Source organism: Mandrillus leucophaeus, unplaced genomic scaffold (genome assembly GCF_000951045.1).
Source record: "Mandrillus leucophaeus isolate KB7577 unplaced genomic scaffold, Mleu.le_1.0 Scaffold202, whole genome shotgun sequence".
Lineage (NCBI taxonomy): Eukaryota > Metazoa > Chordata > Mammalia > Primates > Cercopithecidae > Mandrillus > Mandrillus leucophaeus.
In genome coordinates this window covers 4,810,194-4,827,555 of record NW_012102055.1, presented here as the reverse complement: position 1 = coordinate 4,827,555, position 17,362 = coordinate 4,810,194, and the positions used below count along the sequence as shown (strand labels likewise).

At 46.4% G+C, this 17,362-nt stretch overlaps 1 protein-coding gene across 2 annotated transcripts in view; it reads right to left on the bottom strand.

The window, feature by feature from the left end:
* RIN2 (Ras and Rab interactor 2) overlaps positions 1–17,362 on the bottom strand; it is a 258,782-nt gene that overhangs the window by 25,809 nt on the left and 215,611 nt on the right. For both annotated transcript variants that reach the window (XM_011979525.1, XM_011979524.1), the window contains 4 exons: positions 16,380–16,491; positions 12,176–12,248; positions 6,340–6,431; positions 1,170–2,303 (listed from right to left, as the gene is read on the bottom strand). In XM_011979525.1, coding sequence (XP_011834915.1) covers positions 1,170–2,303; positions 6,340–6,431; positions 12,176–12,248; positions 16,380–16,491 — 1,411 coding nt within the window. The remainder of the gene's footprint in view (positions 1–1,169; positions 2,304–6,339; positions 6,432–12,175; positions 12,249–16,379; positions 16,492–17,362) is intronic.

Genomic DNA, 17,362 nt, shown 5'->3' with positions numbered 1-17,362 from the left:
GTCAAACCACAAGAAAACAAACAAGGCTTTGATTCCTTTGTGAGAAAATCAAAGAGCTGCTGAAAATCACTTAAAGGAGAAAAAAGAGAGGGGGGAGAGGGAGAGAGAGAGAGAGAGAGAGAGAGAGAGAGAAAGAGTCCTCTATCACACACTGTTTACTACTTTCAACAAATGGAACCAATCAGAAAGAAAAAATTGGGGTTTAGCTTCTGAACCGCCTGGAAATGTTTGGTAGCTCCAAATGCGCCTGCTGCCTAGTGAATAAAGTCTCTGAAATTAACCTTCAAGAGTCAACCTTCTAAAATTAAAAACAACAAACAAACAAAAAACGCTTCAACATTCTCACCCTGGAAAAAAAGACTGCTTGCCAAATTCAAATCTGCCTTGGCCGAAGTAACTATTAGCAACTCATCCTTTAAATGAGATTATAAAGAAAGTATTTCCCCTTGACGTTGGAGAAAACACCTTTCATGTGACCTCCAAACTATGTTACTTATTTTAAAGGTACACAAAACAAACCTGTCTTTTTCAGTTTTTGCTTACTCTCAAGCTGTGCTGCTTACAGAAAGTCTATGGGATGAGGAGCCAGCAGGATGGTTCCCTTGAGGGAGAACAGGGGTCCCAGGCTCGCCAGATGCTGGTCAGGTTCTGCTTATCCAGGGGTTGGTAGTTGTCCCACAGGTAAGCTCGCGGTGGAAACTCATTCCAATGCATACCTGAGTTTTGTGCTCTCTGAACATACGCTACATACAGCTCAATAAAAAGTTTCCTTTGCAACCAAGGCAGAACAAAATACCCACTGCCTCTCAGAAGATAACAAAAATACCTTTGTATGTATGCATAGCCTGCAGAGAAACACACTTCCAGAAACGCCCAGCCCGTGTAACAGACACACGTTACCACAGCAGGCGGCAGCTGGACCCACAGAGGGCCAAACTCCATCCCTGAATAGACTCACTCTGCAGTCCCAATCTGCCACTCCAAAAACATTTTTGAGCCTGGCAGTTAGCACCTACTTTGAGAAACTGATTCTTCCATTCAAACCGGGAGAGAAGGTGGAGTTGGGTGTTGTTCTGATGGAGTAAACTTCATCAAAAATAACAAACACAGGTGGCACTGCCCGGACAGAGTTACAATAGATTTTATATTTTAAAAAAGCAGATACTTACCTATTTGGTCTTCAGGGATCAGCGACTCGATGGGGGGGTCCAGCTCCGAGCTCTGAGACAAATAGTTCTTGACCTGGGTCATGAACTGCCGGATAGTCTGCAGCATGTCGGTGCTGGACACGTGGCACTCCTTGTTCTCCTGCAGGAAGCTCACGTAGTCCTGCACTAGGCACCCGAAGTAGGTGCATTTGTCCCGGGACAGCTCGGCGATCCTGCGGACCATCCGCTTCTCCGGGGTCATGAAGGAGCTGAACACCCCGCTCACCTTCTGCAGCTGGGACTTGACGAGCTTGGGCAGCACGAAGGAGCTGCTCCTTTTCTTTTTGGACTTGATGGGGGGCGCCATGGTCTCCTGGTCACTCTCCCCCTCGTAGTCCTCCAGGCTGCTGTTGGTGTCCGCCTCGTAGCCAAACAGAGGCATGCTCCGGTCGAACTCCAGCGAGTCGGAGGAGGAAGTAGAAATGCTCATGTCGCTCAGCCGCTGCCGGCCTCCATGGCACGGGGGCCGTGATTCAGAGCTGGGCGGCGGGGCCCTTGTGCAATCCCCCGGGGCGGCCTCAGGCGGGGCCCCACCTGGGCTGCCAGCTGTGCCCAGCTCCAGCTCCGGGCCCGCGCCCGGCCGGCCGCCGCTCAAGGTCTTTGCGCCGCCCTCTGCTTCCAGAAAAGAAGCCTGCTTCTTCAGCCGGGGTGGAGGGATGGGAGTTGGTTTCGTTCCAGGCAGAGCTACGTTCCCATGTTTGTTATGGTTGACTGTTTCTGGCATGCTCGTCTGGGTTTCAGTCCTGGCCAGCCGAGGGCTTGTGTGGAGACTATTAATAGCGGGTGGCGGGGGCCTGGGTGGGGGGGACCGAGTCCGCTCCGTGCCATTCGCGTTGGGAGTCCTTGTGCTCGGCCGTTTCAGGCCTCCACTGAGGTCCTGGCTGTGCACTTTCAAGAAAAGGGGATTAATAAAGCACAGGGCCCCGTTGGTCTGGCTGCACTCCAGCTCTGAAGGCGTCCTGGTTTTGATAGAATGCACTCCATTTATAAGGCAGAGCTGACGCAGGGAGGCAGGACAGACACCGTCGGAGGACAGAGGCCTATGGGGAGGTGGAGGGTTCGGGGGTTTGCTGTCAGCTGGGGAGCTCCAGAAATCTGAAAGTCATTATCAGTGAACACAAGAATGTAAATACGGTACTCTCAGACCATTCCTTCACAAATTAAAAAAAGCACACTGCATGACAACTCGAGTCTTGCGGGCTGGGGTGGGGGGGTGCGTTGTATTCGGGTTTACTGCATTCCTTTACTGGAAAGGGCAGAAAGTCTGCCAGGCCCAGCTGTGGGCTCACAGGAAAGCTCCAGGGGCCTGTCACTTCAAAGCCCTGGAGAAATGGCTTGGCCAACATAGGATTCCAGCCCTGCCTTTTCACAGGTAAGTTGGAAGAAAAAAAGGAACTGAAATTGTTCCAATATAAGCTCAAAAAAAGTCACTGGGGCTTCCTGACTTGCTTTACAAAAACTGAACCGACTTACAAAGCAACACCACCCTTTCCCAACAACTTCTCCTGGGATGCCCTCCGTGGCGCAGCTGCCAGTCAAGGAATCGGGCCTTGAAGTTCCCCTTTGATGGGCAGGACCAGCAGCTGGGCCTGGGGGATGTTACACAATCTGCCTAGGGTTTTACACATTCAGCATTAAAACCACCAAAGGAGGAAAACTACATTCATGGGTTCCATCAGCAGAAAAACCACAGCAAGCTTAATGTGCAGTGCAGGCCCAACCATTTACCTTTGTGGTTTGGAGCCCTTCCTTCCCAAATCCTATATAACCTCCTCACCATGCTCATAAATATGCAATGCCCTGCAAAGTAGTGCAGCTTGCTTATTGATCCGTACTACTTGTGTCTCCTCTTGCAGATGAGTCTCAGTGTTCCATGTAAGTTGAGGGAGGTAGTGCTGTGATCAGCGGTGCCTGTTATAATTTCCATTTGGGATAGGTTATTCTTTTTTTTTCCCCTTGAGACGGAGTCTGGTTCTGTCGCCCAGGCAGACGGAGTCTGGCTCTGTTGCCCGTGCAGTGGCACGATCTTGGCTCACTGTAACCACCACCTCCCAGGTTCAAGTGATTCTCCTTCCTCAGCCTCCCAAGTAGCTAGGACTGCAGGCGCATATCACCACGCCTGGCTAACTTTTGTATTTTTAGGAGAGACGGGGTTTCATCATGTTGACTGGGCTGGTCTTGAACTCCTGACCTCAGGTGATCCACCTGCCTCGGCCTCCCAAAGTGCTGGGATTACAGATGTGAGCCACTGCGCCTGGTCTGGAATAGGTATTCTCTATCTCTAGCTATGCTTTGCAGTGTATTTCTTTCCCATGGGCCCAGAATGGCTGGGCATGGGAAGACTGAGGTGAAGCCCTTTGGGAGCCCTGGCCCTGCCTTGTCTGTGAGCTAACAGCTGTGTCACATGCCTTATGTAATCTGTCCTGCATCCCTCCTTCTCTCTCCCTACTCCTGCACTGTCCAAGAAAGCCAACAGCCACAGGTGACTATTGAGTACTTGCAGTCGGCTAGTGCAACTGAGGAAGTCAGTATCAAATCTCATTCAGTGTCATTCAATTTAAATTTTAGAACTGATACTCAGTTCAGTCACTGGAAAACGTTTAAGTATCTTTGGAACTTGGTTATGAGAATCTACTTTTTAAACTGTGAATTTAATGAAACCTAAATACAAGCCATGTATTTCTGACAAACATTCAGGGCCTGAGTTGAGGTGTGCTGTAAGTATAAAATACACATTGTGCCGGGCGCGGTGGCTCACGCCTGTAATCCTAGCACTTTGGGAGGCCGAGGCGGGCGGATCACGAGGTCAGGAGATCGAGACCATCCTGGCTAACACGGTGAAACCCCGTCTCTACTAAAAATACAAAAAAATTAGCCAGGCGTGGTGGTGGGCGCCTGTAGTCCCAGCTACTCGGGAGGCTGAGGCAGGAGAATGGCGTGAACCCGGAAGGTGGAGCTTGCAGTGAGCCAAGATCGCACCACTGCACTCCAGCCTGGGCGGCAGAGCGAGACTCCATCTCAAAAAAATAAATAAATAAATAAAATAAAATAAAATAAAATACACATTGGGTTTTGAATACCTGGTATGACAAAAAGAATGTAAAACATTTCATACCTTAAAATTTTTTTATATTGGCTACATGTAGAAATTATGTTTTGGATATATTAAATACAACAAAATAAATTATTAAAATCAACTTAACCTGTGTGGCTACTGGAAAATTTCAGATTACACACAGATTAACCTTATGTTTCTATTAGCCAGGACAGCAGGTCTTGGAGAAACTACTTCCATCTCCTTTGAGTCCTCCTTAGACTTATACTGTCACCGCTGTAAAACTTTTGTAAGGCTCTGTACATTTAGTTCATGTGTGTATGTATCTCCCATATAAACTACAAATCTCACTGGCAGTGGGTAGAGTCACAGGGAGTAAGAGGGGATCTTATTAATCTTTGAGTCCTTGGTCTGGGGCACAGTGTCTGCCACAAAGTACACCCTCGAGAAATATTAGTTTGACGAACAGTATTTTTACTGAGGCACAGAATTTTAAAATGTGCTATCTCTACACAAAATGGATAATATGTACACTGAGAATCACAAGTTGAATATATGTGAATTAGCCCTTAGTCGCTTCTGGTTAGTAGCCACTGAAGCAAACTCTTTTCCCCTCTCTTTGGCATAGCACAAGCGTTGTCCTTGATACTCCGGTCCTTCAGACTCAGCACTATGCACACAGGACCATCAAACTGGAGCTATGTGGACAGAGGTCAGGAGAGAGAACTGAGACTCGGTGCACATCTTCAAGAGGCCTGGAATCTCGTTGACAATATTGACTTAACTTCAGCAAGTATTTTAATCTCTCTCCAAAGGTATGCAGAACTTAGCTGCAAAAGAAGGTGCTGACTTTAAAACAGGGACATTTCTATGGCCTGAGAGTTTTACCAGGGTTCTCTTTCCAAATCCCATTACCCAGTCTTGCCATCTGACAGGCCTGAAACACAGAAGGCAATCCTTCTACAGATATAGTCTAAGTTTCATGGCTGAGCACGGTGGTGCGTGCCTGTAATCCCAGCACTTTGGGAGACCAAAGCAGGTGGATCACCAAAAGTCAGTATTTCGAGACCTTCCTGGCCAACATGGTGAAACGCCATCTCTACCAAAAATACAAAAATTAGCTGGGCGTGGTGGCGAGCGCCTGTAACCCCAGCTACTCGGGAGGCTAAGGTGAGAGGATCACTTGGACCTGGGAAGCAGAGTCTGCTGTAAGCTGAGATCTCAACACTGTACTCCAGCCTGGGTGACAGAGCAAGACTCCCTCTCAAAAAAAAAAAAGCAGTTTCAGCAGAAGGGAATTCAAAGCCATGCCTAGGCTCCTCTCTGAAGCTTCCCTGGAAATGATACTCGCTTCAAAACAAGTTCTTTAAGAGAAAAATACGCTGGAGGAGGAATACATACATCTTTTATTTGCTAGGTCAAGTATCATAGTGAGTGAAGTCCTAAAATCTTAAGAGAATTTCCTCTTTTGATCTAGGAGGAACATTTTTTGCAAAAGCTAAACCCACATAGATTCCCCCAGGGCAATGGAGAAAAGAAGTTAAAGTGAGTGAGTTGTATGTCTTGATCCATTGTCAACTATTGTCCGGTAGAATTGTGGGGACTTAGGGGACATCGGTAAAGGGGCAGGACGGGGAAGCAAGTACCCAGCTGCCAGAGGAGGGATCCACGACAGGTTAGGACATGGCCCGGAGCAGCAGGACGAGAACTGAATGACGAGAGAGGAAGTGGGACAGATGTTACTCTAGATTCTGTGCTGTCAAATTCCTCAAAGCACATAAGTGCCATCAATGCCCATGTGCCCCTCAAAAAAAAAAAAAATCATGCATGCGAGATGCACTACACTGGATTTCCCTTTCTGTCAAGTGCTGCCTCTCCCCAGCAAGATTCCTCAGAAAAGGAAGACATCAACACGTTACAGATGTTTACATGAGGACGTCAACATTTTGGTAGCCCAAACTCATTGATGGAGAAGTTGGAGAGACTGACGGAGCAATGTAGCCTCACTGAGCCCACCATTGACTCTGCTCTGTGGATTCATTTTTAGATAGACCTAGGCAGGGGGCACACACTTACTTAGTCCCATCTGGGCCAGTTCTTCAAGCTGAGCCTCCGACTTGGCTGTTGAAATGGCATAAGGCAACTTCAAGGTAAACGGCAGAACATCCCTGATTGTTCAGAAAAAGAGAGAATGTTTGTAATTACATGTCTGGTTTCTATCTGGTGTTTATTTTCATCATAGAGACGTTTTAGCTGAAACTGTTTAAAATGTCCTAAGTGGACACCATACCATATCAACCAGACGTTATCTTTCCTGGTGGTAATACTTAACACTTACAATTCCTATCTTATTATCACACTCAGGACAGGCTGAGAGAAAAGCCAGCATAGTTTCAGTATCAAAGTAGGGACCCAATTGCCCTGCTGAGTAGCTAAAAGGTATGTAGAGTTTACATCAGAATTGCTGACTCTGTTGGCAGATCTGGCACGCATATAAAACACTATGTACCAATTCGCTGCATGCCCATGTGAATGTTGGCCCGAAACTGCCTGGGCAGGAATGTGGAATCCTAAACTGAGATGAATTAGCCCATTGCCTTGCACACTGCAGGCTCTCAATGAATATCTGTTGCCTTTACTTATGAAACCTTCCCATTAGAGCCCACACATTGGCCTTGGTGTGCTGGAGACAAAACTTTCTCCTGTGTTTGGAGGCAGAGCTTCTCCAATGTACAGATGGATACCCAGCGTCTTCTTATACTGCATCCTCTGATTCCAGAGGTCTGGGAGGAACTGGAGATTTGGCATTTCTGCCAAGCTCTTAGAGGAGGCTGATGCTGCTGGACCCTAGACCGGACTTTGAATGGGAAAGCAAGTCTAAGGTCCCTCATGCCAATAACCCCAGCACCCAAGCAACGTGGTGCCATGTGCAGATGAACAAACACACATGGCAGAGGGAGCAACAGATCCAACAGGAGAGAGCCCAGCCAGCATCAGGGGCCTGCCACAGCCATGGGCCATGACTTGCTTGCTTGGAAAGGGCAAAGGCAGACTTAAACATTTGCTCATGTTCATACACAAAGGTTAGGACCATGCTCTAAGCACTGATGAATTCCCCACAGGGCAAAGCACGACATTGTCCTGACACAGACGGCAGAAAGTGCTTTTGAATGAATGAATGAATGAATGTTCAATAACTATGGTGACTTAATCAAAAGGGAGGGTTTGTTTTTTTTTTTTTTCCAGTGGTGATAGTAGTCTTACAAAGAAATAATTATTCATTCATTTATTCCACAGATGTTTATGATCATCTGCGATGTGCCAGACATTGCATCAGGGGCTGGAAACAAAACAGACGGAAATTCCTACCTGCATGGAGCTCCACGTCAGGGGATACCGATAGATAATAAACAAATACACAATTTACAGAATCTACGAGAAGGAGATGCATGACATGGATAAAAGTGAAGCAGGAAAGGAGAATAAAGAATGTTTGAGTGTGAAGGTGACCAGACAAGGCTTCATGAGCAGGCAGCATTTGACTGAAGATCTAATGGTGGCCAGGGGTTAAATCATGAGGGGAAGGAACTTCCAGGCAGCATGAGCAGCAGGTGCAAAGGCCCTGGGGTGGGGAGGGTCTGGCATGGATGAAGAACATAAAGGAGGCCACTGTGGCTGGAAGGTGCTACTAAGGAACAAAACTTGGAGTCCTGCCTGGATTTTGTCATCATGAGACATGCTGAGAATTTCCAATGGCAAGAATAATGATACCAAACAACCTATTGTTTACAGTAAAATTAGGCAACATTCTTGGATAAACCAGATTAAATCTGGATGACTGGAGAATTTTGGAGCCATGGAAGCTGTTAACAATGAATGACAAATTAGTAAGTCAATGAAAAGAAAAAAAAAAAAACAAGAATGTTTTGACATGGTACTATTCTGCTAAGGTAAAGCCAGGAGGCTGCTCTTTCTTGGGGGTCAGGCCCAGATCACCTCTTCCTTCCATGAGACCTTTCATTTGTCCTCAAATGTTGTGAGCACCACCTTTGCTTGGCCACTTGTGTCTGCTTGAGATGAAGCAGGCAGCACTGCAGGGGATGGCTGTGTCTGTAATAGCTGCTGCGTGACCTGGCAGGGCGGCAACCCTGATGATAATCTCAAATGAAGATTAATGGGAACCAGAACCTTGTAACACCAAACTAGCCTGTAAATATACGTTTGTATAGCCGGACCAACTTAATTAAAATCTACTTTCCTCAGACAATTTGGGGGGAAAACTGCATACAACAAAACCAACCTATGTTTATGTTAAGCTTTTACCTTGCTCAATGCAGTACCTGGAGCTTAAATATCATGTGACTGGTTTGGATTTTTCTTAATGATATATGACAGGAAGCCACACCTGTCCTTGGTTAATGGATGCTTTCAGGCTTTGATCTACTAGAAAATTAGATGTTGTATATGCATCCTCTCCCACTGTGCCAACCAGGGTGCATCCCAGCATCTTCACACACACATGCACACACACACACTCACACAGGGATGCCTTTTCACTTATATCCTATTAAAGAAAGGGGCCTCAATTCTAAAGCTTGCATAACAGACAAACAAAAGCCATCATCTTCGATATAAATGCTTCACCCAAGACTTAAAACATGTACAGTCTAGATTTATTTTGTTTAACTTTGCTCTATACATAGATTTCTAAAGGGGAGGGGACAAAGATCATCGGGCAACTACTATTAAATTACAGCAGGCACTGTAACTCGTGTGGGGCCTGCAACAGCCCTGGGAGGAAGCCGTGATTTCCTCATTCTGTGGATCAGGAGCAGATGATGACGCAGACAGGTGAGGTCCCTAGCACACCCTCGCAGAGCTAATGGAGGCGAAGTGAGGGTCGAAACCCAGATGTGTTGGGCCCTAAGGTCTATGCAGCTGAATAGTATGGTGGGAAAATATGGGCTTTGGCATTAAGGCAGGCCTGAGTTCAACTCCCACAACTGTCACTTACTGATTGAATGATTGTGGGCACATGCTTCACTTTTTCTGCCTCAGTGTTTTCATCATCCTAATTTACAGGGTTGCCATGAGGATTAGAAATATGTATGTATGGTGCTTAGCACAGATATAGAAGACCCCTAAAATTATTATTTCTTCTATCCCTCTATTCTGGTCTGAGGACAAGCAGCATCAGCCCCATCCCCTGGGAGTTTGCTGGAAATGCAAAATCTCAGGTACCACCCCAGACCCACTGAACCGGATTCTGCATTTTAACAAGACTCCAAATGACTCTAGTACTCTCGTTACTACACTGATAACACCAAATCAACAGAGTGCTGCCAGGCATTGGGGGCGAAGATGTGTAGTCACTATCTGTATTCTCAACAACACTTTTCAGTGAGCCTTCCCACTATGGCAAATCCTATGTTTATTGATTCGTGAATTCTCCTGTGCAATGCATATTTGCATATGCGTGCTGTGTGAAACACCAGAACCAATAATCCAATCATTTTATTTACTTGAATATATTTATATAATAACAACCAACTAAAAAATGTCACAAATATTCTTGTAAGACTGGGTAAATCAACTACCAATTGCCAAGAACATAGATGAGTAGCATAGAAACAAAAACATCCAATATCTTTGCATTTTGGAACAAACGGAGAAATTCATCTTGGCCTTCCCAGCTGCAAAACATCAATGTTGGAGTTTTCCTCTAAGTACCTTATATATTGGTATCAAGCTTTATAGTTTATAAGGTTTCCATATACTTTATCTCCTTGGATCTTTAAACAGTCCTGGACAGCAGGCCCTCCAGTCTACCATGAACACTGATGGTATCTTTTCTATGCTATTGCCAAATATTGCTTTGTAGGTGTAATGATTTTTCCCAACAACTCCACAATTACCAAAAAGCAAACTGTGAAAAGTAATTATCAGCCGACTTCACCTCTGGCCAACATGTTAGCATTGATACTTACTCCTCCAAACTGGTTGACTTTAGGCCAGACCAGGTGTGCTTCCCTGGGGATGAGTGTGTGTGTGTGTGCGTGCGCGTGTGTGTGTGTCGGGGGCTGTGCTTCTGCACCAGCCTCCTCTCTTTGGGCAGCACATTTCCTTACACAGGCTCAAGTGATCCTGCCCAAATTATGGCAGGCAGGTTGCATCCTCTTGTGAGGTGCTCCCAGGTACTGGTCCCATTCTCAGTGAAGCCCTCACTTTCCTCCTGCTCGTAAGCAGCACTGAATTCCTCCTCTGGAAGTGCCTTCCCTTCCTGAGGCCATTTATTATGTGGCTTCAGCTGACCTGGAGACTTCAGCAGTAAAGAGCTTAGTGGCTCCCGACTGGGCACGGTGGCTCATGCCTGTAAGCACTTTGGGAGGCCGAGGTGGGCGGATTGCCTGTCAGGAGTTCGAGACCAGCCTGGCCAACACGGTGAAACCCTGTCTCTACTAAAAATACAAAAATTAGCTGGGCATGGTGGTGCATGCCTGTAATCCCAGCTAGTTAGGAGACTGAAGCAGGAGAATCGCTTGAACCCAGGAGGTGGAGGTTGCAGTGAGCCAAGATCACACCATTGCACCCCAGCCTGGGCAACAAAAGCAAAACTCCAGCTCAAAAAAAAAAAAAAAAAACAGCGTAGTGCCTCCTGCCCTCTGGCAGAGTCTAGTCAACAGGCACTTAGTCTTTGAGAAACAACCTAATCCTTAAATTAAAATAAACTGAGCCAAACTGAAATAAACTCCCCAGTCTAGATGTGTGATTGCTGTGAGAAGTGATGTCTGAAAACATCCTAGTAACACATTTTCCTGTCTCTGCCATATCAGCGGCCATGGACAGACAGAGAAGGTCAAATTGAGTCCAGCCCCATAAGAGGAGGCAATGCCAATCCCTGCAAATAACAAGAATTTTGATCTTAATTACTGAAAAAACACTTGATGTGAAAAAAATGTTATTGCTAAAAAGAAAAAAAAATGGAAAAAAAAAAGAAAGCCTTTCACACTCTGTTTACTCTGGTTAATATTCTGATTTTGGGCCGGGTGCGGTGGCTTACACCTATAATCCCAGCACTTTGGGAGGCCAAAGCGGGTGAATCACCTGAGTTTAGGAGTTCAAGACCAGCCTGGCCAACATGGTGAAACCCCGTCTCTACTAAAAATACAAAAAATTAGTCAGGCATAGTGGCAGGTGCCTGTAATCTCAGCTACTCAGGAGGCTGAGTCGGGAGAATTGCTTGATCCTGGGAGGCAGAGGTTGTAGTGAGCTGAGATTGTGCCACTGTACTCCAGCCTCCTGGGTGACAGAGTGAGACTTCGTCTCAAAGGAAAAAAAAACAAAAGAGAAAGAAAAAAAGAATCTGATTTTGGAGTTAACGTTGTGTAGAACAAAATAGCTGCTTTGGTTATGAAAAGGACGTGAGCACCCAGTTGGCCTGAAGGACAAGACTGACGGGCCGGTTTAAGGAACCCACATTTGTAGAATGAACTCCATCCCTTGCAGAGTTTTCACAGGCATTATCATGAACCTTTCAATGTCACAGGTTGGCATGTTCAGTCCCTTTCTGTGTGTATGTGTGTGTGTGCATGTGTGCACGTATGTGCATGTGTGCGTGTTTCCTGCTTGATGGGTCTGGCTGAAAGGAGCCTTGGGAGCAGTTTGAAGAAATAATCATATGAAGGAGAATTTATGTTTGGAGGGGTTGGGGTAGTTGTTTTGACCTGAAGCCTGGCATGGTGTGAACTTGGTGAACCTGTTCACTTGGTGAACATTTTACTTAAGTAACCAGTCTTACTCTACCAACATCAAATAGGTGGCCAGCCTCCTAGATCCTTTAAGAAACCTCAGGCTAATTATATCCCACACACCAAACAGGGCGTTGAAACCATATGAGAGGAAAAGGCCTTACCTGCTGATGCAGTAGAAAGCAATGAGCCGGAATAAATCTGCAAAACTGATTCCTGAGCCTTCCAGGGAAAAGGCTGGAAAAGAGATTTCAGAAAGCAGCTGATTCTCCCTGAGCACGTTCTGGGACAGGAAGAGCCCCCTAACACCACGTGTGTGGGACCATCTGAGTACTCTCAAACAAACTACCGTGTGGCTTATCAGAACCAGCTGTGCAGAGGAGGCATGTCAGCCAGCAGCCACCGGTAAACAGTCGATGATCTGGAAGTTCATCGCTTGACTCATTCCGAGCACATGCTCCAGTGCTTGGTAAACAGACCAGGACAGACTCAAGTTGCACAACTGCCTTTTTTTTTTTTTAGCTTCAGAACACAAAGGGCAGGGGACAAGGGGCCAGTCTGTCTGGATTGTATCAGCACAGGACAGGGCTTGGGGAACACCAAGACACCTACTCCCCTTGATCCCTTGACCCTCCTAGGACACACACTTCCCTGGTCACTCCTTTTTGTCATAACAGGGCACCTGTGATAAAAGCACACGGGAGAAGGAATGTAGAGCTGGGAGGATACAGCGAGGTTCCCCAAAATCAGCTTTTGGTTAAATTCAACATGAAAGATTCCAAAACTGGCTGGGCATAGTGGCTCATGCCTATAATCCCAGCACTTTGGGAGGCCGGGGAGGGAGGATCTCTTAAGCCCAGGAGTTTGAGACCAGCCTGGGCATTATAGTGAGACTACATCTCTCTTTTTTTTTTTCTCTCTCTCTCTCTCACTTTTTTTTAAAACAAAAATTCTAAAACCCATTTACTTGGAGTGTTGTTCCCCTCCTCCACCCCTGCGCCAGTGTACACATTTTCTAACACAGAAGACATATTCTGGGCTGGCTGCAGTGGCTTGTGCCTGTAATCCCAGTGCTTTGTGAGGCCAAGGTGGGTGGATCACCTGAGGTCAGGAGTTCGAGACCAGCCTGGCCAACATGGCAAAAACCCATCTCTACTAAAAATACAAAAATTAGCTGGATGTAGTGGCACACGCCTGTAATCCCAGCTATTCGGGAGGCTGAGACAGGAGAATCACTTGAACCTGGGAGGAGGTTGCAGTGAGCCAACATCGAGCCACCGCACTCTAGCCTGGGTGACAGAGCAAGACTCTGTCTCAAAAATAAAGAAGATACATAGTGGCAAGATGGTGTGGTATTTTGCTCATCTTCCAAATGCTGGAGCAGCAAGTGGGCTGACTTCAAATACTCATGAATTTGCCAGCCAGCCGTCACGCAACCTCAGCTGAGCAACTCACACTGTCATTCCTCCTAACAGTGAAATATCCTCAGTTTTATGAAGATTTCCTCAATCCGATGCGTTTCTTCTCACTCCATACCCTCATTTATTTTGCTTATTTGCTTTGTTTCTTTTTGAGACAGAGTTTCCCTGTTGTTGCCCAGGCTGGAGTGCAGTGGCGCGATCTCGGCTCACTGCAACCTCCACATCCCAGGTTCAAGCGATTCTCCTGTCTAAGCCTCCCAAGTAGCTGGGATTACAGGCATGTACCAACAGGCCTGGCTAATTTTGTATTTTTAGTAGAGATGGGGTTTCTCCATGTCAGGCTGGTCTTGAACTGCTGACCTCCGGCAATCCGCCCACCTCAGCCTCCCAAAGTGCTGGGATTACAGGCGTGAGCCACTGCGCCCAGCCGCTTATTTACTTTTTTGTATTATTTTGTTTATTTCTGTAGCACTCCCAAAAACCATCCATACCTCTACACATATACCATCACAGACACACAGAAACAACAAACACACATGTGTGCCACCATTTGTAGAGTTAAGTAGGAGAGAACTGATTTGGAGCAGATTAGCTTCTCCAAGCCTTGGTTTTCTCATCTGGAAAATGGACTCTAACAGTACTTTCCTTATCTCCCAGAAGGGTGGTGTGGGGAGCTGAAATTTTTAAAAATGAAATAATTTATGTGAAAGCACTGTATCCAAATATGAGATATTGTTCATTATTAAGCTGCACTGTCCGTAAGTTATGACAAAATATCTGAATATTTATTTATTTGAGATAAGAGTATCGCTCTGTTGCCTAGGCTGGAGTGCAATGGCACGATCTCGGCTCACTGTAACCTCCGCCTCCCGGGTTCAAGGGATTCTCCTGGCTCAGCCTCCTGAGCAGATAGGATTACAGGCTTGCACCACCACACCTGGTTAATTTTTGTGTTTTTAGTAGAGACGGGGTTTCACCATGTTGCCCAGGCTGGTCTCGAACCCCTGGCCTCAAGTGATCTGCCTACCTCAGCCTCCCTGAATGTTTTTATAGCAAGTCCTTCCTTCACCTCAATTCACAGAGAAAATAAACAGGCCCTGGCTGGGAAGGGGCCATTGCAGTGGGACCCAGGCCTGTGGTAACTAGTTATGACCAGGCTAATGCTTTATTTAAACAAGCTCTATTAACCACTTGAAGTCACCTGGAGAGAATTAGGGAAGTGATAGAGGCCTCGTCAAATTATGGGGGAAAAACCTTTGGCCACAAGGACCTCAATGAATAACCAGGAAGCTTCTACACACATTGCCCACACTTCTGGAAGAGGAAAGGAAGTGGCTTCCGACCAACACATCCCGTGCTCCACTTTGGACATTAGGGAGGAATTTCAAAACCAGTTAGATCTGTGGCGTCTTGCCTCGTGGACTTTTACATATATATTTTTTGTTGGGCTGTTTTTTCATTTTTAAGACACAGTCTGGCTCTGTCGCCTAGGTTGGAGTGCAGTGGCACGATCATGGCTCACTGCACTTAAGTGATCCCACCTCAGCCTCCTGAGTAGCTGGGACTACAGGCGTGTGCCACCATGCCTGGCTAATTTTATTTTTTCTTTTTTTTGTAGAGATGGAGTTTTGCCACGTTGCCCAGGCTGGTCTCAAACTCCTGAGCTCAAGCAACGCTCTGGCCTTGGCCTCCCAAAGTGCTAGGATTACAGGTGTGAGCCACGGTGCCCAGCCCCTCACAGACTTTCAAAAGTCAATTCAGAATTCCTCAATTAATTCACTTAATATAAATTCATTATCAATTCACCTAACACATTATTAACTCAATATGAATTCATTACCTTTCAAAGAGTGGGTTTGCAATGTACCTTGTGGTTGCATCCTAATGTATTTACATTATTGGCTGGGTTCCGCCTGCTCGTGCGCCTTTCAGGAGGAAGTTTTTCCCTGGCATCCATGACCTTGTGGCCTTGTGAGATTCAGGTTCACAGTTGAGCTGGAGGTGGATCACAGTCAGCCTGGCAGGTTTTACCCTCCACTGACTGAGTTAAAGGTCATTTGGCTCAGCAAGATTGTGCCCTCCTGGCTGAGTAGAATCTCATCTCAGCCCTGAACTTGACCTCCATCTACAGCTTCAGCTTCTCCAAATGCAGGAGGTGAGATGCTGGGAAATCGGGAAGCAAGAGATTGGAATCCCAGGCTCTGTCCGTCTTGCTTCTGAGCTCTCTCCTCCAGGCCTGCTCCTCCCACTCCTCCCCCTTTGATGTGCAGATCCATCTTCCGATCCTTTCTTGGAGGCTGGCAGTACATCAGAACTGCCTGTTCCCTTTTTTATTTACAACTTGGCCTCCCGACGCTTCACATTTCCAATGACCAATCATGGAACAGCAGAAAGGAAACCAACACTACTGAACACCACTCTCCCTTCAAAATATTCGTCAAAAGGTTGGATTCTGCCTCTGATGAGCTGCATTTCATAGAAGACTGAACACTGATTGCCTGGAGGGAACAGGTCTGCTCAGGGATTATTTATTCACGAAGAAGTGCAGACACATGCTTTAGGATTAGATCCTGTAAAAGGGCTCTCTCACTACAGTCTCCTTGCAACTTAGTCATTGGCAAACCTGGGAACCGAATTCGTGTTCCACTTAACTGGGTAGTGGGAGAGAAAGTCAACCTCTATTAGTTCTCTACCATATGCCATGCAGTAGGCTGCACACTTAATATTCAGGTTGTTTGACTCATTAACAACTCAGAGGTCACCATCACCCCATTATACAGATGAGAAAACTGAGGCTCCTGGAGTAGGTTACCTGCCTAGTCATTCAATGCCAAGACTCAGACCCATATCTGCCCATCTCAAAACCAGAGCTCCTTCCACTTCCACTCCCTGCAGAGCCCCGCGGCCCTCATGTCAGTCAGGACCTGAGCATCCAATGACCACTTACTGTATGTGCTTTCCTTTATGGCAAATTCCTTGAGTGGGGCCCCAAATTCACAGGGCAGGCGGAGGGAGAGGACTTTCTTCTGCATTTTGGTAGATTTATGAACCAGGAAGATCTAGTGGAGGGAAAAGAAATAAAGCTTTAGGAAATATTTAGAACGCTGGAACCCAAGAATCTGGCTTCCCTCACAGCCAATGAATAGAGCCCCTTCATATCTACACTGCCTGGCACCATGGAGGACACTCTCCTGCCATAGAAAGGGGTGCTCAGTGCCCAGGCTGCAGACACCTTTGTTCATTACTGGCTTCAAAAGAATCCTGTGTTCCTCTGACAGAAGCTTCTCCGTGGGGCTAAGAATTCCCCTAGTCTGCATAAGCATTTTCAGTTCGGTGACTGTTTTACTGCTGGAGTTACATTCTCCAGCCCCGTCTTATATGATGTCTTATATGAGTTATATTCTCCAGTCCCTGTCTTACATATCTTGGTTGGTGAAACCTAAATTCTAAACACAGGTAACATGGCTAAACCATAGGTGGTGAATTGGGAGTTCATTGGTTAACTTGGCTTCCGAGGATATTTACAATAGAAATTTAAGTTTGTTGCCAACAGTGAAAAAGCAGAAGTTGCTTTGTTTTTCGTTTTCAAATTGAAATCTGAATTTCTAGCTCCTCCTGGAAAATGAGATGACACAGTATGACCAGGCAACAATCTACTGGAGCTGAAAAATGGCCATTCCATTTGAGCGATGGGTGGATGCACGCTCAAGTTCACCCCGGTGGACATGGAGGCTGTCCATTTATTCCTGAGTCACTTCACGTTCTACCGGTTCCCTCAAGATCCTAATATTGTCTTTAGACACGTGCTTTAAAACAGCCCAATTCCTAGTGCTGATCTCAGGACACCATTCTGGCCCTCATCACTGCAGAGGTAATTATGCTGTGTACTATTGTGCAGGCCGTGCACTGCACAACTCCAGGAGGTACCAT